Genomic DNA, 24591 nt, shown 5'->3' with positions numbered 1-24591 from the left:
AACTGTTGACCACATTCCAGCTGCAAAATCCTTATTATTGGATGTTGGAGCCTGAAAGAACACAGCTTGGCTCTCAGGTTGTGAGTGCTAGTTGACAGCTGGGAAAATACTCTATCTTCTGGTAAACTGAAAATGTTTGATCTGAATGTCATCGAGGCAGTAAAGAATCCCATTATACCATTTTTACTTACATTTCAGAGCATATCTTGCACTTCAAATGATGTTGGTTCACATAGTTTAATCGCCAGTGTAGATAGGGCCTAAAGGGGTTGTTTAATAGTCTTGAACTAGCTGATTTACCACAGTATTTCATGTATTAGTAGTTGAATGGGTAGAGTCCTCACTGGATAGTTACAGTAGTGGTAATATATTCAATTTTCACTTTTAGACTCTGTCTACGCTAGGTGATTTCTGCAAAATATTCCCATTGTTGTTGCCGCTGGTTCAACTCACCAGTGGTAACAACAGTGGGAGTCCAGTGCTACTGTAGGCAGGGCTCCATGGATCTGCCAACATTGTAATCACATGCTATCTAACTCTGTTCAAAACCCGTCTATATGACACAGTGTTTAAAATGCTAGTGGCTACAGTCTATACTAGTATTCCCATTACTGCAGCCAGAGGTGGAGCTGTGGTAAGTTTTAGCAAAACAATTCCCATTGCAGATAAGGCCTCTTAATTATAAAATAATTGTCTCAAAAAGCCACTTAAAATTGATTAAAATATTTTAAAAGGTAACTTTGTAAATATACCATTTAATTCTAAAATTACAATAGTTTTAAATTACTGTAATCCTACATTTTAGGTTCTTTACATAACACAATTTCCACATGTGTAGACTTAATTTTATACAGATTTTAAGTAATAAAATATATACAAATGTGCCATAGGTTTTGTGTCCATAGTCCTTGAAAGATAGTTTTCTAGTAAATTGTAAATACTGTATAAGTTCTAGAATAAATAGTTTTATGTTGAGCTGTTTTACTGACTTAGAGTAATTATGATGAATTGCTTATTTGACAATGTATACAGAGACTTAGAATGCCCATTTAAGAGACTGCTGGCAAAAGTTAATCTGTCAATATGAACTTAATCTCTTAGTCTTATGATGCTAATTTTATATACTAATAGTGAAGTTTGTTTTGATTCTAGTTTCTGTGTATTGGTCTTTTACATAGGAAGTTTGTTTCCCAGATTTTCCTAATATTAATTTTTGTAGAAAAAAACCTAAAATATTCTTAATTTTAAAAGCTTCATTAATGAACACCTAGAAGCAAAGTTGCCTAGAGCACTTTTGGAAGAAAATAATTAATATTCAACAAAAATACTGAGTTTATTAATATACATTTTAATTTAAAGGAAAACTTTCATATACTAGGTACACTCGACTCTGCAAGAATAATGTAATGACTTTAGAAGAGTAGTAAATCTTTTGTAATTTTGGAAGCTGTAAAATCACCCAGCTTCACAAATGCAACCATTTAACACTAGATAAAGAGAGGTTAGCAAAATCTTCACGTTAATTCAAAGAAACTTTGCTTTAGTTTTTGTTATCCTTTAGTTATCCTTTAACTTTAGTATCTGGCTAAATATAGTGGTTATGTTTTACATTCTTGAAGTAATTTTATTCTATATTTAATATATTAATAGCTTAGGTGTAAAATTATTTGTATATAGTAAAGGTAAAATGCAATTAGTGAAGTAGGCAAAGTTAGAGGGCGTATAAAGCTACTGGTATGTTGGCCTGTCAGGCACTGCTCAGGCCCACCTTTTGAAAGTCATGAACAACTTTTTATTCATACATTCTTGGCTTTAGTTTGAAAAAAGCATTAAATTAAAATTGAAAAATTAAATTTTCAATTAACTATAATTATGGGATATGAAATTTTAGAAACATTTTTGTAGGATTAGTTGTGAAGTTGGCCTTGAAATACTTTCATAGTCAGCTTCCTAAAATTTACTTCTTGTTAGTAGGGTATATATTTTGACTAGTCAGTAAAAATATTGACTTTGTATTTTTTCCCCTGCACTTAATCCATGTAATTAATCCACATGACAGAACTTTTTATAGTATGGTAAAGTTAACAAAATACTTAAATACACCTATCTATAATTCTGTGCTTGCAATTGTTAAGTAATTTTATCTAAGCTGTCAACAATAAAATATCTTAGTACAAAAAGCTGCAGATTTCGGTAATGTTACATTTGTTTGTTGCATTTTTAGTATGAGAGGCAGTCATACATTTTCCTTACTGGAATGTTGGTTCTAGTATTTTATATTTGTTACATTTCTCCTTTAGTTCAAAAGGACAGTCAGTTTTCTGCCTAGTAGTCACTTTTGTGAAAGTAAAGGTCACCAATTTACCAGTTGCATGGTACATTTCATGATATGTCTCCATTATTATTAAGGATAGAAATTTTATTTTCTGTTGGGTTACTATTTCAGTTGGGAAAACTCTTGAAAAATTGGTGGGTTGAGACATTTCTTCATCAAGCACAGCAAATGAAAAGGTTTTAAAAATAAAGCAAAACACTTGAAAATCAGCTAAATGTAATAAAAATCTATTAAAATATTTTTCTTCAAATGTAAATACCTCACTTGAAAACAAGGAAAGCACAGTTGTACTGTATTTAAAATAATTCTAGGAAATATAAAAGTTTGTCTAAAAATGTTTTGCTGCGGTTATGTTGCCTTCCAGGGTTATAAGGTCTGTGATTGACTAAATCTATTTTTGTGTTTTCATGCTCACTGTTGGAAGTATTTATTGATGCTGACATGGCAGTATAATTAATCTTTCAAATACAAAGAATAACTGATAAAACATTGTAGAATCTATCTCTAATCAAGGCAACAAGTGGAATAACTATTCTGAAATTAGTAAAAAGCCTGAGATAAAATGATCAATGCATTCAACAATTTTTAATTTTCTGCCAATGATGTACAGTTTTATGGTTAGCATTGCTGTGGTTGCATTACATGACATGCAAAGCTGTCCTCTACCTCACGTGAGATTAACCAATATTTTATATGGTTTTAGTAAAACAAGATGCATCTATCTGGTCACTTAGTTTACAAATTTTGAATTATATTTATTGAAACATGACATACTGTGCTCTTAGCTTATACCTCAATTGTATTTTGTGCTGTTTTCCATTTTCATGCCTTGTAAATATTCTGTATAGATTGTGCATTCAAATACAAATAAAGAACTGTACTGTCAAAACACTTGTTTTCATGGTATTTATTTACTGTGCTGTGTGAACTTAACCTTTGTGCAAGACCTTTCTGAGTATTACAGTTCTACACAGGACATTGGAATATTCAGGGTTTGTTTTCAAAAAAACACATAACCTTCCTGCTACAAAATACTTAGGTTGGTTTTTTTTTTTGTTTGGTTGGGTTTTTTTTTTGTTTTTTAATGCAGGGTCTGAAATCCAGGCCCCCATTAAAATAATAGCAAAATTCCCATTGACTATAGTGGGACCAGGATTTCATTCCTAAAACTTTTGCATTCCTAAAACTTGTAGGTCCACTTTTCCATAACTGTCGCTGCCCTTAGCATCAGTACATTACCTTGGAATTATGAAGCCAAGAGTCTATATACCTGGAAATACCGGTATTTGTATTTATGTAAATAAAACCTCCTTGTGTGCTTGGCAGATTCTGTCAGGAAAACAGGCCTTTCCCCTAGCTAGCTACTGTAAAAATACAATGTACCGGTAGTCTCTCTTTGGGAAAGTGCAAACACCAGCAAATTTATTTTAAAAGAAAATTCCACCCCTCTCTTTACAACCTGATAGTGCACAAGGTAAGCACATGTCATCATATGAAATATGTTGGTGAGAAAGGAATTTAAAATCACAATTGGTATTTCTGAATCTTCTGATGCTGGGGAGCCATTATGCTGAGTAATTATTTGTATCACTGTTAATGTGGGAGTTGTAGATCAGTTTTCAAAATGCTTTAAAAATAAAAATGTATAAGTTCTTTCTATTTTAAAACTAGTATTAACTATTAAAATTATTTTTAATTTCAAAATCATGTCTGATTATAGTCTGTGTTCTCATAAATCAGTGTCTCGAATGTCATTTTTCAGTCCCCAGCCGTCAGAAAGCTCAAATACAAGTAGGAAACTTTAACATCTTGGGACCTGTTCCTGCAAATCTTCTATGCCCAGTTCGCTCATTAAAGCTGAACGTACTCCTATTATAACATTTAGGGCCTGATTCACAGCCTGTTGAAATCAGTGGGACTCTTTCTGTTGACTTTAATGGGCTTTGGGTCAGGCCTTTTTATATACTACTGCAGTGACTGAAGTTTAAAACAAAGATTCTAGTAAAATGATTTTACTTTTTTTTTTTTAGTTAAATAAAAATTGAATGTTTTCAGTTGACAAACTGTGGAGAATTTCTAGCTGATTTTGCTCTCTTGCTGAGGAAATATTAAAATATTTATGCTGTCTAATATTTTTGTTCTTGTTGAGAGAGGAAAAATGTTTTGTGATTATGGCACTGGACTAGAACTTGGCAGATCTTGACCATCACAAAATTTTAGTGTGATTGTGGGAAAGTCTCTTAATTTTTGATTGTAAAATGGGGTATTTCCTTATGTTTGTGAGGAGCTCTGACATCAGAGTAAAAAAAGTGAATAAATAGCTGTAGTTAGATTAATGCAACCAACAGAGTAAACCTGCTAGCACATATACTTTTGGGTATGTCTACACTACTCGCCAGATCAGCGGGCAGCAATCGATCCAGCGGGGGTCGGTTTATCGCGTCTAGTCCAAACGTAATAAATCGATCCCCGAGCGCTCTCACGTGGACTCCTGTACTCCGCCGCGAGAGGTGCAGGCAGAGTTGATGGGGGAGCAGCAGCAGTCAACTCACCGCGCTGAAGCCATCACGGTAAGTATTCACGTAGCTGAAGTTGCGTAACTTAGATCGATCCCCCAAACCCCCAGTGTAGACTAGGTTTGTGTTTTTGCATCTTGTGAGCAGTCAATATACCTGTTGTATGCTTTTGCTTTTGGTTTTTAAACCCCAAAGCCAGTCAACCTACTTTTCATCAATGTTTCAATAGTAATGCTCAATATGTTTCTGTTGTATTCCTGGGTTAGTTATGAGCTCTCTTCAATGGCCAAAATAATATCTTGACATTTCCATAGATGCTGTGGCTGCCCTGGAGCAGTTGCAGAGTGATTGAGGGAAGGAGCTCGGGGCAGTTTTCCCCACACCCAGGCAGGAAGTAGGTAGAAGATGGACACAGTGTTTCTTGGAGCACTAGGTCTTTTGGCTAACTAATGTATCTTCCTTTGAAGGAATGTTTTGCAGGATTCCATAGAATTTTCCTGCTTTCTCCACGTAAGAGATCATTCTATCCTCTGAAAGGACTCCTAGTTATCTTGCATCATGCTCTTCTATCAATGGGAGTAAATGAAGGGATGTTAATAGCTACAGAAGATTGTCTTGTCAAAATCTTTAGAGATCTGCATATGGTAACCTGCAGCTGCTTCTTATAAAAGCAGGTTTGTGCTGCACCCAATAAGGGACTATGTTATGGACCTGGAATAGTATCAGATCTGGGTTCTACCCATGGCTGTGCCAATGACCTGCTATGTGACTGTGGGCAAGTCACTTCACCTCTCTGACTCTTTTCCCTCCCATCCTTTGTCTTTGTCTAATTAGATGGTAAATTCTTCCAAGATGGACTGTCTCTTACTATGCATTTATATGGTGTCTAGTGCAATGAGACACGGATCTCAGCTGGGGACTCTAGGTCATAATACACATAATAAGTGTTTCAATGCCAGAGCCTTGTCTATGTGAAAGCTACTTTAGAACGGGAAGTATGTTATCATTTCTTTACGATCTCAAAAGAAATTAAAAGGATGTCCTATAAAAAATGTCTTTGGTATCTCCTACCTTTTAACACACTTTAGGAGAATTTAAAGACAGCCCTGGGAAACTAAATAGGAAGGGCAAAAATCCAGAGAAATTAATCCTGTTAGCTATTGAGTCAGAAACGTGTTGGTCACTGAAGCTTCCATATTACCAGCCTTTCTCAGCAAGGTGACCACTGGCAACAGTAGTCTCAGAAATGACAACTACTCATACCAGGAAGGCTATATACACACTAAGGACCATATCCTGCAAATATTTACTAACGTGCAGTTCCTACCATGAGTACTCATGGGTCTACTCACTGAAGCTTTTGCAGGATCAGGGTATAAAGCTGTATTTTTATTATTGTCTGCAATTCTGGGCTGCTCATCTCCTAATGTGACTTTCCATTTTTTAGAGTTTACTTACTTTCATAACAGATCAAGGAAACCTATGCATGTTTTAATTGAAGTCTATAGTTTTCAGGTTAATTTTCCTGTAGTTTCACAAGTCCCATCTAATAAAGAGACCACCACCACACAAGGATTTCTTTTAGAAGGTGTGGTCTTCTTGTGCTCTGACTCCTTTGTAACCAACATTTTTTTCTCAAATCCTTAATTTTTTATTAAATCTACCACAAATTCTGGACAGCATACAAACAAGAATTCATACTTAGCCATGTCAAACTAAACAACACAGAAATCCATATGCAACAGCTTTGTTAATTTAAACATACCGCAAAATATGTATTTTTACTAAGCCCCCCTCATTCTGAACCTTATATTATTGTTTATATAGTATCCACAATGTGCTAGCAGCTGTTTTACAGACAAAGCCCCTGACCCAATGAGCTTTAAATCTAAATAACATACAAATAGGAGCTGGGATTCAATAAAAAGTAAAGTGACTGACAGGGGAAGGTTAGCATGTGTCTTGTTAGTTCTTGTGCTTTTGTGTAGTTCATTTGCTGAGGTGTAGGGCTGAAAGAACTTTTAGAAGAAGACTTGAAGTTCTAATATTTTTCAAAGCTGAAAAATAACTATATCTGACAGGGAAAACCTTTATGAATTATCAAATTCATGTTTTCTCTCTTTATACTTATTTCTAAGATTTGAAAAATGAAGAATTTGGAGGTGAGATTCTTGTTAGAAGTTGACTAGTTCATCTCTTTTTATAGCCACGGGGCATGATTTCTCACACTTTAACAAACTATGTGCCAAGTAAGACCTGCTCTGATCAATCTGAATTCATTAGATGAATCTGATTTCTCCACTGGAATGACTGTGATGAGCAGCTGCTATTTATTGTCAGTATCTTAATGGTAGGGAGCAGCTTCCAATGCTTTCCTTTAACAGCTCTAAACACAAATTAAGAGGAGAAAGCATTTGATGTAACCTTACTTCACATTAGATTCTTCGCTTACAAAGTGCAATGGTAAAAGAATTCCACTAGTGGTCTCCACAGGCACATTTTATTTGTACAGACCCAAAGCATTGCGATTACACTCAAATCTTCTCTTTGACAGATTCCAAACATTGGATACTGCAGCACTATACAATTTTGCTAGAACTCTGCTGGAACTGGAAATACTTTATGCTTTTTTGCAAATAAGTATAAGAATAGGAAGATCTCCTGTCTCTCTCAACCCTTCTTTACCCTGGTTCAGACTAAGAAGGAAAAGTGAATTTTTATTTCTTTGACATTAAAAAAATGTATTGCTCCTCTCTTTACAGAATAAATAACCTGAAACGTACAAACTTAAGTAATTATGAGAGGATAATCCGTTATTCTGGGTCTCATGATTCAGAAGCAGAAATAATAAGATGCTGTACAGTGGATCAGTGAGTCATTTTGAGTCTGAATTACAAAGTACTTTGAGAACTGAGGCACAGTAGAGGTAGTGCAGGAACTTGTCTGTTCTTTCTTTCCATCTACAGAGAAGGCATCACAAAAGATCCCAAGGAAAATATGACTGATCTTCACTAGGCTGCTTACTACAGACAGCTTCTGTTTTAGTAAGAAGATCAATTTCTTCTTTCCAGTAACTTTATCTACCGGCTCTATTCCCTCCCTCCCCACTCCATTCCACTGGGAGTGTCTTAGTGTGATGCCCTGTAGTCAGCCCCACAATGTTGCTTAACCTCCACTTTCTTCTGCATTTCCAATAGTCCAACTATTTGATTTTTTTTTATTAAAGCTCTGGCCTTTCCTTTTATTAGTTCAGTTAGCGTGCGCGCGAGAGAGAATGTATTTATACAAATGCAAAGCCACACTCAACTCTATTACATTCTGATGGGTTTAGTTCTCTGACAAGAACATAGGACCCCCAAGGGAAGGTAATAGGAATGGGATAAGTCTACATTTCTGTACCCTTCTCTTCTCCACCCCTTCCTGCACTCTGATTGGCTAGTTTGTTTTTCAGCTCCTTGATTAGCTGGAAGAAGTAGGGCTCCCTGTGTTACTCCTCCCCTCTCTGTCAGTGGGGCTGGCAGGAGTTCCAACCACTCCCAGAAGCTGAACTGATCAGAGGCATCCCTGCCACTAGAGCACCACTCAGGATCTGCTTACACCAAACTCCAGTGCTACCTGCTGACAGCTTAGGGCAGGTCCCAGCACTTGTTTTCTTCAGCATCAAGGCTGCTCCAGCTTACAAAGCTCAGTCATCCCCTTTACTCTTTACTTTTTGTGCTTTTCCTTTCAGCTGCCTGGCTTGACAGCTTAACATGGTTGCCACCTGCTTGCACCTAGTTGGATTTGTCTCTAGTTTTGTCGGCTGGATTGGTGTGATCGTGACAACAGCCACCAATGAGTGGGTCGTGACTTGTGGCTACACCATCACCACTTGCAGGAAGATGGACGAGCTGGGATCCAAAGGGCTGTGGGCAGATTGTGTCATGGCAACAGGGCTCTATCACTGCAAGCCACTAGTGGACATCCTCATATTGCCAGGTATGGGCTCCTCGTTGTCTCCCTTTTGATACAGAGATGAAGGGACAAGTCCTGCTCCAGAGTGAGACCATGGCAAAACTCCAATTGATTTCAACAGTGCAGGATCTCACCCACTAATTATAATACACATAGAATTCAAAATTCTATTAGATTGATACCATCCTATAGTTACAGCTAATATTAAAGATAGATTATGGTTAATATTTTAATTATGTCTTAGGTATGGTTCTATTTTATTACACTGTCAATGATCTATTTTATTTTTTATTCTTATTTGCTATCATTCTTGATACACTAATTCTCTCTCTCTCTCGTGGTCTATAACTGAGTCTTCTGAGTGCTACTGCCATACAAACAATACATTATAATAATAGGATATGGCCTAGAGTTTTGAATTATACAATTATTTCTATTAATTTTATTATCTGAAGTCAAAAACTAAAGTTTTTTAAATAAATAAATAAATAGGCTGCTCTTACAAATATAGATCTACTGTATTAACATATTGATGAGTATAATTAATTTTAATACTAGATTATTAACGACTGATTTTAATTTAGAAGACTAAGTCTTGATATTCAAGTGCTTTCTGCTCCTATTAAGACTATACAATATTGAACTTTTAATTATAGTTATGCCTATTTGCTATATTTAATTACTGTTGATATTTGCTAATTGTGTAATTTGCTAAACTAATTTCACACTAAAGTCCAACTTAAACATGATGTGTCACTAAGTTTGAATATGTCCCTTTGTGCTAACTAACCAAACTTCTGGACCTCAGCATATGGATTCTTCGTACAATCTTGGCATCTGTAAATAGTTTAGCTAGCTGGTAGCGTTATCCATTTCCATCACCATCAATTTTGTAACACTTCTTTGTTGTTCTGTGACTTTGGCTGGATTGTGTGTAGCTACTCTCAGACACCTCCTCCCTACAATTCTGGAGGGGGAGGAGGAGGTCTGCCAGCCACTTTTCAGTGAATTGTTTTTCCTTATTTGTTCACATTTTTAAAAGGTGCTCTGAAGAGAGTTTCAGTGAAGGTGGAAAGGCTCTGGATTTGTTTCAGATATTGTCAGTCAGTCAATGTTGCAGAGCACTAAATTTTGTTGATCACAGGGTTTCTTGTAGTGTCCACCACCATAGTAACTAATTAGACTCAGCTTATATTTCTGTTTATTTTCCTGTGCCTTAGTTTTTAGTAAATTTTCCTTCTTGTTTATTGCTAGTATAGTGCCAAACTGCCAATATGCTTGCTGCTGTAGAAGACACTAAGAAAACCCCTGCCTTGAAGAAAAAAAGTTGTACAATTAAACTTTCATTTATAGGTAAATAAATCTTTTAGCAGCAGCAGCAGAAAACAATGCCCCTTTTCAACAAAAATAACATATACTTCATAGACCAAAATACTTCTTTTGCAGTAACTTCTTAAATACCAGTGGGTATATATCAGGGACTAATTTATCCTGATTTGTCTAGTAGCTGAAATCCACACGGTACCTCTTACTGAATGAGTTGAAAGGATTTAAAATGAATGTGTGTGTATGTATGTTTAACTGGGATCGATTCTACTGAAATCACACAGGGCTTTTCAGTCTCATTTACCATGCACTTTTTAAAGAGTTTGTTTTCAAGCAGATGTTCAAACGTACACAGAATCTACATGTCCAAGAAGAGGAAAATGCTTGAACCCTGGTTTCTCATCTGCATGATAATTAATTCTGTGACTCTTGATTCAAGGCACTGTTTGCAGATATACTGTGTGGTATAATCAGAGTTCCTGAACTCATGAATCCTCTCTCCTATAGCAGTGCTGTCATTTCCTTCTGTTGGACAGGATAGGAATGGGAGCTGGGAGTATATGTGCATTTCCCCTAGAACCTCCCTATCCCATTAAGACTGTGTCCGGAGCATAGGAGACTTCCCAACAATAGGAACAAACTTTGTACCAAAGCCAAAAGGTGACCCTTTTAACAAAAGCAAATTTTAGCATTATTATTATGTATGTAATTGCTCCGTTAGTTATAATAGGAGCATATGGCACTTCACAGACAAATATAAATGACAAGTGCCATGTCCTGGGATGCTTACATTCACAAGAGCTCTGTAATCTCCTGCTGTCTTGTGTTAGGCTGTTGTTGCATAGGTGACAGGAAGCTCAGTAGAGGACATGGTTTACCTGCCCACTGAAGTGACAGGGGGTTCAGCCTATTAAACCTTTGAATCCCTTGATATCCATATTGGCCTTAGGGATTTGTGGAATTCCTATTTGTTAGAACTGGTGCCCATCTCTCAATCCCTGATCTAGACCGGCTGATCAAAGCCTCTGGACGTTTTCCTCCACTGTGTTTGGGGGGCTTCAACAGCACTGGAATATTATACAGTGAAGTACAGAGTGGAGCTATCACTGAAGTTCCATTGATTTGGTGGGGGGTCAGTGCCCGTCCTCACTGCTGGAAGTCCAAACCCCCTAGATACCTCCTAGGAGAGGCTACCATAGGTTTATGAGAAAGAGGTTTGATGTTACAGAGTTGATCATTTCCTTACTTGATGCTCCCTTCAGGATCTATTGGGTTTTGTCCCATATCTCAGCTATGTCGGGGTGGTTTTATATCCCTAAGTTATAAGAATGTAAATGACCCTGAATGCGCTCATTTTGCAGACCACCCGGATGGGTTTTGTGGTGTGGACCATGGACCACTGTCTGAGAACCTCCATTTTAAATTTCTGCTGTTAAGCAGGTCATTTCTGTGTTAGGGATTGGGAACCTAGGAAAATTCCTCCCACACCAAATTCTTCCCTTGCTGTCCTCTCCTCTGCTCCCCAGCTTCTTGGTAGTTAGGTAGTTAGTTATATAGGAGTGTTTGGCTGAATATCTCCTCCTGTTGTTTTTGTTTATTAATCGAGACTCTGCTTCCTGTCCTTGTCAACAGGCTATGTCCAGGCATGCCGAGCACTGATGATTGCTGCCACAGTGCTGGGCCTCCCTGCTGTTCTCTTGCTGCTGACTGTTCTGCCTTGTATTCGGATGGGCCATGAGCCCGGAGCTGCCAAGTACCGGCGTTCCCAGCTGGGAGGAATCCTGCTCATTCTCTTGGGTAAGGTGCACATCTGGCCCCTGGACATACTTCCCTTCTTTTGATTTAAGGATAACATGTTGTACAAACTGAATAGGCAGGAGATTACCTGATCCATCGCTCAGAAGACATGGCTGTCTGGGCTTGGCCTAACCACAGTCTGGACAAGTGGACTAACTACATAGTCTGTTGGAGAAAACAAATGCATAAACACGAGGAGGAGAACAAATAAAAGAAGCAATGAATGATGGTGGTGGGAGGAGAAGGGTTTCTAAACCCTACTGTGCATTGTCTTAAGGAGTCCTTTGGCATCTTGCTCCAAGTAAAGCACCCAGCACAAGTCTACAGTAGGGTGATCAGTAGTGACAGATACACAGCTGCCCATGGGTGATTGATTTGGCTAGCTAGCCTGCAGTAGTGTTACTATGTTTGCGGGATAAGGGAGGGGAGAGAGGGGAAATGAATTAGATTCTCATTGCCAGGGGTGCAGGAACTGGGGGTGCTGCCACACCCCCAGCTTCAAGTAGTAATAACAAACCTCAAATGCCTGGTTTTCATCATCAGTACCCCCACTATAAAAATTGTTCCAGCACCCCTGCCCATTGCCCCAAAGTTGCTTAGAGAAAAAGACTAGCCCCAAATTTCCTTGTCCTAGCTCAGTACCTGTGAAGCATCACAGGTGCAATCACATAAAAATAAGTTGAGGTGCAAGGGTGAGGAAAGCAGGATTAAGAAGGGGCAAGTCTTGCAGGCATACTGGCTTCAATAACAGGATAGGGTATAAAGTTGAGGGCAAAGACATGTGCCCGCATAACCTCAGCAGCTCTTTTCTACGTGCCCCATCAGTCTTGCCCTTTCCCCCTTGACTCTGAGTTACTCTCACAATTTCCTCCCTTTCTCTGTAACTGAGTGGGAGATTGTTTTGACCAGAATTGGACTGTGAAGCTCATTGTCCCAAGGGTAACACCTGTGTATTCTTGAGGCCTCGTCATCTCGACAACAGCCTTGGTGCCTTGTTTTTATCAGTTTGTTTAGCAGAGGAGGCGGGGCGAGGGAAAGTGGCCTCTTTGTGCAAGCTCTGCCTTGTCGTTGGCTTTCTCAGCGTGGCAGCCAGCACTGACATCATGCAGTTGTTGTTTTTTTTTTTAATTAAAGTGAACACTGGGTGTAGTTGCCACAGCAGAGGTAGTCAGTGCTGGGGCTTGGGAACTGATGAACGGCTGCAGCACATGCCAGGGCTGGGGATTCGAACACAAGGGTTAGTCAGTTAAAGAGGAGTGAGCACAGCAGAACAGCTCCAGTCACAGTCCCCTCCAGTTCTGAGTTTAGCCTTTAGTTTGCTGTTCATTTTGTAAATAGTTCCAGCAACTAAAAACTAAACAAAAACTAAGCACCTATAAAAAAACCAGGTGACTTAATGTTTTTGAAGAGCACTCTGGAGAAGTCCATTTGAAGTCCTTGGAAGAGGGGCAGCTCCTCTCATCCCTGACCTGGAGGGAATCCCTTCCATAACTAGACTGAGTCTCCATGCCTGCTCAGTCCTTGGGCTCTCTCCTGAGATTTCCAACAAGGGTATGATGGTAGGTTTTGCCCCAGTGTGGCACACTGGGAACTGGGCTGAGTCCCCAGAGTGATTTAACAGGCCACTGGTCAGAGGATAATAATGTAATGTATAGTGAGACTGATTCCATGCCTGTGCTACCGGAGCCTATAGCAGTGCATCTGGATTTTAAAAGGATATTGTTGTGACTCGTGTCCCTAAAATCAGATATATAGGCCCTATGTGGGTTTGCCAGACCATCCCTATTGTAGGGAGTCAAAATAGAGGGTTAATGTAATGTGTGAACTTATCACTGACCACAGTCTAAAATCTTGAGCACCAAAATAGCCAAGCTTGGCAGAGGGGGATCCTGGTGGAGGAGAGGCAGGAGGGGGGAAATAGTCCTGGCTTGTGTGTCCCAGCTCTGTGGGGTACAGTGGTTGGTGAATCTGAGTAGAGATGGATCCGCTAGCCCTACCATAAAATCGGGACGAGAGAGGTCTGAATAATGGATTTTTCGGTTCACTACCAATTCCAAAAAGTCAGCACAAAAATTTGTTTGGGGTCAAGCAGATGTTTCCCTGACCTGAAACAAAATGTTTTGTTTAGATTTGGAACATTTTCTAATGTTTTTAGATTTTAAAAAATAAATTAAAGGAAAATCTCAAAACAAAAAGTCATTTTGTATTGAAAAATCAAAATGCTACATTTTGAAAATGCTAAAACAAAACATTTCTATTTTTTTCAGAATTTTTTTTTTTACCAAAACAATTTGGCAAAATTGACACAAAATTGTGAAATGTTTCAGTGTCACCAATCTGCATTTTTCACCTAAGAAGTTTTGGTTGAAAAATTTAGCCTCACTCTCATTGGGACACAGGAGTCCAAGCAGAGCTGGATGTGAATGATTGGGTAGGTTCCAGAAATCCTGTGGCTGCATCAGGGCCCTCTGGATCTGCAGATGATGAAAAAGGGTCTGGCTTATAATTCTTTTCTTCCTGAGATTTCAGTTACTTTCTCATTATTTGTGAGGAGTTTGTTCCAGCTGACTGAGTGATAGGATTTCACTCAGAAAGCAGGGGACAGACAAACGGGTAACAAATTACAATGATAATGTTGTGTTAGCCTATGATGCAAAGAACTGAAATCTCTTATTGTAAACAGTGCTGTGCCATGTGCTCATAGGTAGGCTTCTTGGGCCCAGATCGCTACTCACTGATACTGGTTTTACATTGGTGTAATTCCACTTGATTCATACTAATATAAATGAGAGGAGAACCTGGCTCCTTAAATCCAGAGAAAAGCAAAATACATTGCCATAGAAGCACCCACTGCAATACCATACTCTCAGTCACAGTAAGTAAGGGTATGTCTACACTGCAGCTGGGGGGTGGCTTCCAGCCAGGGTAGACAGACACAGACCAATTGTGTTGAGCTAGCACTCTAACAATAACTGTGGATTTTGCAGCATGGGCAGTAGCACGGACTAGCCACCTGAACACAGACCCAGGGGGTGGGGTGGGCTTGTAATCGGGTGACTAGCCTGTGCCATCACCTGTGCTGCATTGTCCACACTGCCATTTTTAAGCATGCTAGCTTGAGCTGAACTAGCATGTGTTATCTACCCTGTCTGGGATGTACACTCCCAGCTGTAGAGTAGACATACTGTAAATTTCCAACCTAGCAACTCCTTTGAGAAAAGAAAGTGTTAATGTTCAAATGACATGGACCAATTAATACTCATTAGGCATGATTCTGATCGCTCACTGGTTTTTCTCCATTGAGACCAATGGAATAACTCCTTATACTCTCTCGTGTACATGAGATCAGAATCAGTCCCACTGTCTGTAAGGGCTCCGTCCTGCAAGGTGTTGACTACCTATGTCAATGGGAGTGGAGTGTGTTCAGGAGGATCAAGCCCTGAAGAGCCTAGCAGATGTTTGGTGCTGTATAAATAAAAATAAACAAATTTCCTAACCCATGTTACCAATAATACTGATTAAAACCATACATATTACTTTCTACTTCTCATGTTGTCTGCTCTAATCCCTTTGGCCCTAGTATAGCACCTTCCAGTACAACCTTGCTTACTCTGTGCATTTCACTGTTCCAACAATGAAAATATATTACTGTAGTCAGTTTTGCTTTTTATTCTAATCAGTTTCAAATCACTCTCACTTTCTGGCTCTCTTGCAGTAGCATAGTGCTGCAATGTTTCAATTGTGGGCATTGCAGGGAAATGCTTAAAATAAAGCTGCTTCAGTTAGATTACAAAAATCATGAATGCATCATAAGCTTTTTAAAATTAATTTTTACAACACCTAAATTTGGCCAGGCAGTGTCCTTGGAATGTGAATATTGGACACCAGTACATGACTTTGGTACTACCGCAGCTTAATGATTTGTCCTCTGAAAAACAAATATGGTGTTGCCAGCCCATAGCATTCAACAGTCATGAGTCAGGCCCCAAAAATCATGAGATTGGATTAAAATGCTTGTTTTTATTTGCTGTCGGATTATTGAACCTTTGTGGTTCATGTTTTCAAACTTTTTTGAACAACCATGAGGACTAAAAACTTACTTTTTTCTTACGTGAAGGCTGAAAAAAATCTCAGGCTTAAAGCCAAATATGGTGAAACTTGAGCTGAAATCACAAGAGTTGCCAACACTGTAAATATCCCTATTAATTTAAGAAATTGATGTGCGTTTAGCACTGAAATTGTTAAAAAGAAAAACAGAGGTTGTGATACACATTATGGAATTTAAAATAACTACTGAAAACTTGCCAGGAAAATAGTGGGCTCAGATATTCCATTGATTTAATGTCCACTGAAAATAGCAAGGCTGCAGTAAGAACAATTGTACATGTGCACACCTCTCTATCTTGCATGCTGACGTACATTTTTATGTCTGCTTTAATCCCGTCTGTACTAGGGAATTGATCCTTGCTGCAAACAGCTGTCAGAAGTGATTCCCTCTGATTCAGTGCTGAAAACAGTTAAACTGCTAGTGTTGATGGAACAAAAAACAGACTAGCAGCCAAACTGTTGATACTTGTTTTCTGGGGACCCACTGCTGATAACAAAAGGTCAATTTCCTAGTGTAGTTTGGGTGGGGTCTGAAATAACGGATGCTGAAAAAAACCCAAAACCTACTATTCTGATATTGAAAATTAAGACAACTGAAAACCACATTGGTTGTTTCATACGTTGAATAATGGAAAGTCTGCAAAAGATTAAATTGGGGTCAGCCAGTTCTCTCATAATAGCCCCATTCTTGGAAGTCTGATAGTTTTGAATGTTATAAAGTCACATTTAAAATAAAATTATCACAGTCAAGAAAGAAAGATTGCCTTTTATTTTTTAATCTCAAATTTCTGCTAATCCTCACACACTCTAAAGGAAAACTCCAGATTGTTTCCCCTTTGGGAATCCAGAATAATTTCATTTTGTTTTAAAAGACGTGTTTAATATAAAAAGAAACCCAAAATTCTATTAAAGAACTGGGAAGCTGCCATTTGGGTAGAATGAGGATCATGGAAACTCGCTCTGTATAACTCTGAATAGGGGAGAACAGGAGACATATTGAGGCAGATTTCAAGGAAATTTCCCTGTGTAGTGACACTCTCCCTCCCCAAGTATAACACTGTTTTAATATACACTGTCTTTACTTATTTCTTCTGCGGATACTTTCCAGTGCTTTTAGAGTAAGGCAGATAGTGGGGACTCACTCCCCTTGACAATATGTCAAGCTAGATTCAAACTGCTCTATCCTCCACACCAGCCCCCAACCCCTTTTATGCTTCCTGTTTAGATGAATGTACCACCCAATTAAATTAAGTTTATAATGCAGAAGATTGAGTTTCAGTGCAGTGGTCTGAACCCCTGCAAGTACATGGCCAATCAACATATTAATGGCATGGTTGGGATTTAATGTGGAGGATATGACAATATGAATTTACAATAGCATGATGGAGCAAGTATAAATGTATTGCGTGTCAGTGCCCAGTCTCATTTGTGAGGGGTCGTGGGCTGGCTTAGTCAAAATCCTAGGCAGTATTAGCAGGAAAAGAGAAATAGGGGCAGTTTATATTCAGACAGCTTGTAGGGAAACCTATTTCAGTAAACCCTGAATCCTGCCTAAAAATTACCTACAAAAACTCCTGCCTTTTCCTTGCATTGCTATACAGACCAAGTTTTCTTGAATCCTACTCTCTGTCACTTCCAGAGTAAAATCAGAGCCCGCTGGCTTGTAGAAATATTGAAATTGTGGCATGTACTTTCCCAATATTTCTTGTGGGATTTAAATTGAAATGTTACCCTGCAAAGTGTTGCAAATCCAGCGGAGTTTGAGCACATCCCTCATCAGGATCAACAGACTCATTTAGAACTGGTGGCAGCTGGTGACAACCAAATGTGGGGAGGTGAAACTGACGCATAGAGTGTCTTTGATTGGCTTGTGTTGCACAGAGTTTCCCAACATTGTCAACATCAAAATAAGGTGGTTTGCACACAGTTTAGCCACATATACAAGAGATGTTATTGTTTCGATGACCCTGAGAGCTCTTCTCATATCAGAGCAAGTGTTTTCTTCTGTCCTGTGTTGTGGGGGAGAGGTCTGGAAGGATAAGGCTGTTATAGTCTATGGACATAAATATATATTTTTTTACCCCGTGCCGACAGAAAAGAAAAGATGATTGTACCCTTTGTGGGCAACAAAGAAGCTTTTTACATGAGCCATCAGATGGCTTTGCAGATTCTCAGTTGATACATTCATGTTTGAAAACATTAGAAGCTCATGGATTTTCTTGTTTGTAAGAATCAAATAAAGCTGACCTACATGCAGGACAAATTCCAGTTTTTTCCCCAAAAATGTCCTTTAAAATCCACTGGGCCTTTCTCTGTGGGGAGGCTCAAAATTATTATTGGCTTTATTAGCATCCTTCAAATGTTCCTCTCTTTTCCATAAACAAATATTTTCTCTAATAATAACTGCAGCGATTGGGGTTGCAATTTCTGCTTTCACTCATTAGTTCTCTGTTTTAACCAAACAGTTTTCCTTTTTCTTTCCCCACCTTTCCCCTTGCAACTTTAATTTTTGACACAGCCTCAAGATATCTTTTAATACGGTTGGTGGAAACCTGTAACTCTGCCATAGTCTTGTTATTGTTTTGCTCTGATTCCCTGATAGCCACAAGGACTGAGTCCAGCACAGCTTGCTCCTGCAGGAAATAAAATATTAGCAGATTGATTCTTCTCAGATGTATGAGCCATAAAGAAGTATTGTTTTAGGGCCCAATCCTGTGAGTGCCTAGTATCCTCAACTCCTATTGCCTTCAATGGGTGTTAAGAGCACTCAATGTTTGCAGGATCAGTGATAGACCCTTAGTGAGGGTGATTATTATGAACTCATATAGCAATGAGCATGTTCAGAATGCAGGGGCATGTTTTCTCACTGCTTTGAACAGCCATGATCATATTATGCCAAACTGTATTTTTTGACCCTGGTTGCCTATAAAGTGCTGCATTGTTTTTCAGTTGGTCACTATTGGCTTTTAAAGCCCTTAAGGGTGTGGCCTCTGGCTGTATGTGAAACTTCCTCTATAACCTGGGGACATCTGTGTTCACACACCAACTGCTTCATAGGCATCACAATCATGCTGTAGACTGGAAAGCCATTGTACCATGCCTGCAACTTTATGAAGAAATCCTATAGAACTTCATTTAAAAAAACCCTCTGCAGTAGAATTTAATAGATTTCAATCCTTGTTATAGAATCCTACAAGATGGTTCAAAAGCCCAGAAAAAGGATCTCATTTTCTGTTTAATTCTATAGGTTTTTAGAGTAACTTCTATAGATCCCTGTTGGTTCTGTCCCTACTAAATTCTATAGATCTTCCCCCACAGGAAAGCGGAATTTGCTCCCCAGTTAAAATCTGTCTCACCTTTCTCTGACCCCTTAAAAAGAAGTCTGAGCTTTTTTCCCCTCAAGCTATTTTTTAACCTGAATATTGTTGTCCATCTCTCCTCTTATCTTTCCCATCTCCATTCCTTTTTTGACTTTCTCCCTTACAGCTGATTCCTTCTTGTTGCTTATTCTGAGTTTTCTGAGAGTGTTTTTAATTTGCCTATATTATGTTTATGTTGAAGTATGGTTTATGGTGCCCTGAGTGGTGAGGCACTTCCTAAATGCATATATTGCTAACCTTTCAAGGAAGAGTAGTTTAATAATAATGAGAAAGGGGCCCGAGTCTCTGCTCACTTACTCTGGGGTGACTCTATTGACTTCTCTGTAATTGCTCCTAGTACAAACAAGAAGAGAATCAGTCCTAACCTGCATAGTTTGTAATTAAGGAATAGGAATAAAAGGCGAGAGTTTTGTTAGGATTTTCTTCTGATGGGTCGGAGGCATATAGTTTTCATATGAATTGAAGTCAGTTAAGCTATGCTGATGATTTGGCTCATAAATCAGTGGAGCTATGTTGATTTATTTCAGCTGAGGATCTGACACATAAATTTTACTTGCTTACCAATAGATATTGCTTTTACATTTGAACTGGAGATGGGTTTTCTCTGCCTCCTATGGAATTCGCCTTATTTCTGAATACCTTCAAATCATCCATTGCAGGGATGACTTTTATCCTTGGGCCATAACTATGCTTAAGCTTTGCAGAATTTAATTTTTATTTTAAATCATTTTAATGGGTAAATCGATGTTTATTTTTTAACATTCTTTTCCATTAAAATTTTCACAGTAGCTGCAAAATGGTGTGTTTTAAGCATTTTTTTCAGTTTTTCTATTTAAATGTTCACAGTTGTCGGAAATTATGGGAGGCTCAGACAATGTGGGGTCAGACAATAATTATTTAATAACTTTTTAAATCTCAAGGACTTGTTAAAGCTTTATAACTGTTAATACACAAATTGTCAACATCACATCAAAATATACAAAGTAAATATCCTTAAATCAAACTCTAATATGTTGTCAAGCAGCATTTTTCTTTCTTTTCCTCAATTTGTGTATTTATGGTGAAACTGACATTTACCGATAAATACCTAATCCTTCCAGTTCTAATTAAACTTCTATATGTTGTCTTTGGAATGCATCAGATTGCACCAAATGGCAAGTGGTTTCTTTGGTGTTCTTTAAATGCCTGTGAGGATATTCCTACATTCGCTCTTCCACTCTGCTCAGATCTCTCCTAGAAAGCTTTTATCCTCCCACCTTCAGTTTCCCACCCCTTCGGCCGGTTACTTAGTTCAAATACTGAAGATAAGGTTCATGAGAACCCACAGAGGGACTGAAGGACAATGGGGAAGGGAGGGCACACTCACTGTTTTCTCAAGGAAAAATAGGCTGCACCCATCACATCTAAACTACACACATTGAATACACAGACAGTGCAAGTCTCTGGTTTCTGCAAAAACGAGGAGTCCTTGTGGCACCTTAGAGACTAAAAAATTTATTTGGCATAAGCTTTTGTGGGCTAAAACCCACTTCATCAGATGCATGGAGTGAAAAATAGAGTAGGCGGGTATATATATTACAGCACATGAAAAGACGGGAGTTCCTTACCAAGTCGGGGGTCAGTGCTAACGAGGCCAGTTCAATCAAGGTGGATGTGGCCTATTCCCAACAGTTGACAAGAAGGGGTGAATATCAACAGGTTTCTGTTATGCAAGTGCATAGTGCAAGTGCAAAATATTCCTTCTACTATGCAATATAAAAGGACTATGAAGTATCTGCATACTCTAACCTCTATGGTGTGTTTATGAAAAGGGCCCATTTAGCTTATTTTCTAATCGGTAGCAGTGATTTTTAACATCTGTATATATCACAATAGCGTCATTTTGCATTCTGTGTGATCCTGCTCTCACTGAAGTCACTGGGAGTCTTTCCATGGACTTCATTGGGAGCTAGACCTTGGAAAGTAACTGAACTATTGAATGTGATCTTAGCCTTAGCTTGGAGTAGATAAATGGAGGGAAGCAAAAGGAGAATTAATTTGCCTACCTTGTCAATAGCCCATGGAGTCTACGCACAAATGTATTCTATGTGCACTAACTGTAAAATATTCAGACCAGTTACTCTTTATTTGTTGATATGGATAATAGTTTAGAAAATCATACTTATTTACTAGCGATGATCCGCACCAATTGGAAACTCACTGCATAATTTATAGCGTCATGTGCCTCAACTAGACCAATCCCAACTGGCTGTATTTTGGGAGGATGGTTTTCCTGTCAGTAGTATTGCTAAATCTGCTGAGACACTAGGATTGGGATTGTGTATTTATTTACATCTGTGTAAAATGGGTGTCATTCTGATCTGGTAGCACTTTGCTCCGGTGTACATGAGCTGTGGGCAATGAGTGTCAGGCTCCAAGTGTTTTGCTATATTAAGTTCTGGTTGGATGGTCTATTGATAGTATGCATTTTAATACCATTTTACCAGTCAGATGCCAGTGCCTTTGTTTGTTTTCTTCAGCACTAAAAGCAACAAAGTAAGGCCTCAAAAGCCATTCGAAATATAACCACTCTCCTCCGCCCTCGCCAGCCCAAAAGTTAACTGGGAAGAATGGGTAGTTCACTGCATATCTTTACCGGTTATTGGAGTCAATTGCAAGAAGTCATTAAAGTCAGAAGTCATTGACTTCTGTGGGGCCAGGATTTCATACCCACTGTTTCTTCCTCTCTTATTGTGCTTTTAAACTTACTGGTCAAGTGACTTTCATTAGTAGCACTTAATGGTTTGTAGATAGGCTTGAAAGGGTTAAATTTGAACTGATAAATATTGGCAATGTTCTCTCCCCTCCCCCCCACCAACTGGATCATAACCTGAGTTTCATTGTTAACCATCAAAATAGATAGAGGAAGCAGCATTAACTGATAGGAAGAGAGAGTGAGGACCTGACAAGGAATTTGCTATTCCATCCTGCTTAAAACTGAAATATTAAGAAGTGAATATTGTGAAATATTGTGATCTGTAAGTTTATTCCTGAATCTGTTGCACATCTTGACATTCATTGAATGTTGATTGTTAAACAATGGTGAGTGACCCTCAGGTCTTAAGTCTCCTGCAAAAATGTGCCAATGGATAAAGGTCTAGCAGTAAAATCTACTGTGATCTGCCAGGTCCCTAAAGGACTGAAAACAGAATCCTTCCAAACTTGCAGTGAAGTGCCCAGTACCCTCCTGGAAGGTCACTGATGTCAGTGGAAGCTAAGGGCACTTTCTGTCTCCCAGGAGGTACCATGCAGGATCAAGACTCAGTGCTTGAACTGCTAAGTACATTGCCATTTTTATTGACTTTGGTGGGAATTGCATTTGCTCAGTCTGTCTTGTGATCAGGCTAGCTGCAGAAGCCTGTGCCTCACATATGTTTAACATAGTTCACATGACTACATCTATGATTGGACTGGATTTATGTACTGCAATTACTGTTGTTTTTAATGTCTCCCCAGCATTGTGCGGTATCGTCGCAACTATCTGGTTCCCTGTGTCTGCTCACCGTGAGACCACAATTGTGAGTTTTGGATACTCCCTTTACACTGGCTGGATTGGGTCTGCCCTTTGCCTCTTTGGTGGCTCCGTCATCGTCTGTTGCTCAGGAGATGCTCAGTCGTTTGGTGAAAATCGTTTCTACTACGCGTCGGGATCCAGCTCTCCTACCCATGCTAAGAGTGCTCATGTATAAACAATCTTGAGACTCCCAGAGCCTTCATCATCACATGCTTTTACTGGTGGACTTGGGTGCTTTGGGTTTGCTTGTACTGTCACACACCATTGCCAAGCTCCACAGTAGAGGATTTAAAAAAAACCCATCATGAATGCCTGATAAAGCATGAAACCCCCACTTTTCCCTTAAAAGAAACCTCTAGCAACTCAGACCAGACCATTCCCCATTTACTTCTTGCTGATTATCCATCCTAAGCTCTTGCATTCATGATGCTCTTGGATAGTTCCACGTTAGCTGGTGGTTGTTTAGTTATTCTTTTTTTCCAGCTCCCCTGATTATGGGAGTGTTGAAGAAAAGAGACACTTTCCCACTGTTAAAGTGACTCAGATAGCTTCTCTGAATGCATTACCATAGGCTTCTCCCCCACTCAAGGTCACTTCTTTGGCAAAGTTAGGATGGAAAGGGCAGGGACAGGGAGAGACTCTGTGCATTCCAGGCACACAAATGTTTCTCTTTTGTAAGATTGGGGGTGGAGGGAAGGTTGTTTGCCTTTCTCTGTAAATACTTCTTTTGGAATTTGATCATTTTAGTAACAATGTTTTTCTAAATTCATCAGTATGAAGGAAATGAAACCCAAAGGTTTGAATTACAAGGTAAATGGTGCATTTGTATATAGCTTTAAATGACATGAGGGGGCTCTAATTCCCACTATCCATTTATTTTTTTGGTACAGATCAGTTACTAAAAAAAGTATTTTTACATTGATTTTTTTTTAAACTTTATTTTCTTTATTCCAATTAATTTGTGTGCTGACTTGCATCCTTAAAGTGGACTTTTTTTTAACATGCAGTATAATGTACCAGTTACAAACACAGTAAATTCCAGTGAATACTGATGATGCCTTTGTACTTTAAATGAAATATTATACAATAAACAACAAAGTATGTGCAAACACTGGCTTTTTTCTTCCTCTCTGTGTGTCTGCAAATATCTACTCCCTGTTATGTTTTTATTCAGTTTTCCCAGTGATTCTGAAGGATTTTCTTGGTGATTCAGGGAGAGTAATTCTACTCTGTAGTTGGTCTGTACTGCTCAGTATCATTCTGATGCTGTGTTATAATTATCAAAACTAAGTATCATACTGTGCAGGGGGTATTTACAGTACTGTTCATTCCTTGTATTAACATTCCAAATGGTAGCTTGAGTTAGCATAATTATCAATAATCTTTTCTATGTCTGGAAAACATAGAAATCAATATTGTTAAAGTGATACAACACACTAGTGTGGACATAGTTATACCATTATAAAAGTGCTTATACGGGTATGGTTTATAAACTATACCAGTAGACGCACATGTAGAACAGAGTAAGGGCATGAACTTGGGCCCATAGAAGTCAATGTTCTAATAATAAATAATATAAAATAATATAACAAGCTCTCATTGATTTAAATGATGCATGATTAA

General features: G+C 38.6%; 1 protein-coding gene across 1 annotated transcript; it reads left to right on the top strand.

Moving 5' to 3' along the window:
* Positions 1-8335: 8335 nt before the first annotated feature.
* Positions 8336-24077, top strand: CLDN11 (claudin 11). Its single transcript, XM_005299248.4, has 3 exons — positions 8336-8829; positions 11764-11928; positions 22911-24077. The coding sequence occupies exons 1-3, from the start codon at positions 8604-8606 to the stop codon at positions 23141-23143; spliced, it is 624 nt and encodes a 207-aa protein (XP_005299305.1). The 5' UTR covers positions 8336-8603; the 3' UTR covers positions 23144-24077.
* Positions 24078-24591: the final 514 nt, after the last annotated feature.

The sequence above is a fragment of the Chrysemys picta genome, chromosome 9 (assembly GCF_011386835.1).
Source record: "Chrysemys picta bellii isolate R12L10 chromosome 9, ASM1138683v2, whole genome shotgun sequence".
Taxonomy (NCBI): Eukaryota; Metazoa; Chordata; order Testudines; family Emydidae; genus Chrysemys; species Chrysemys picta.
The sequence above is the reverse complement of the archived record's forward strand: the minus strand, read 5'-3'. Positions and strand labels throughout refer to the sequence as shown.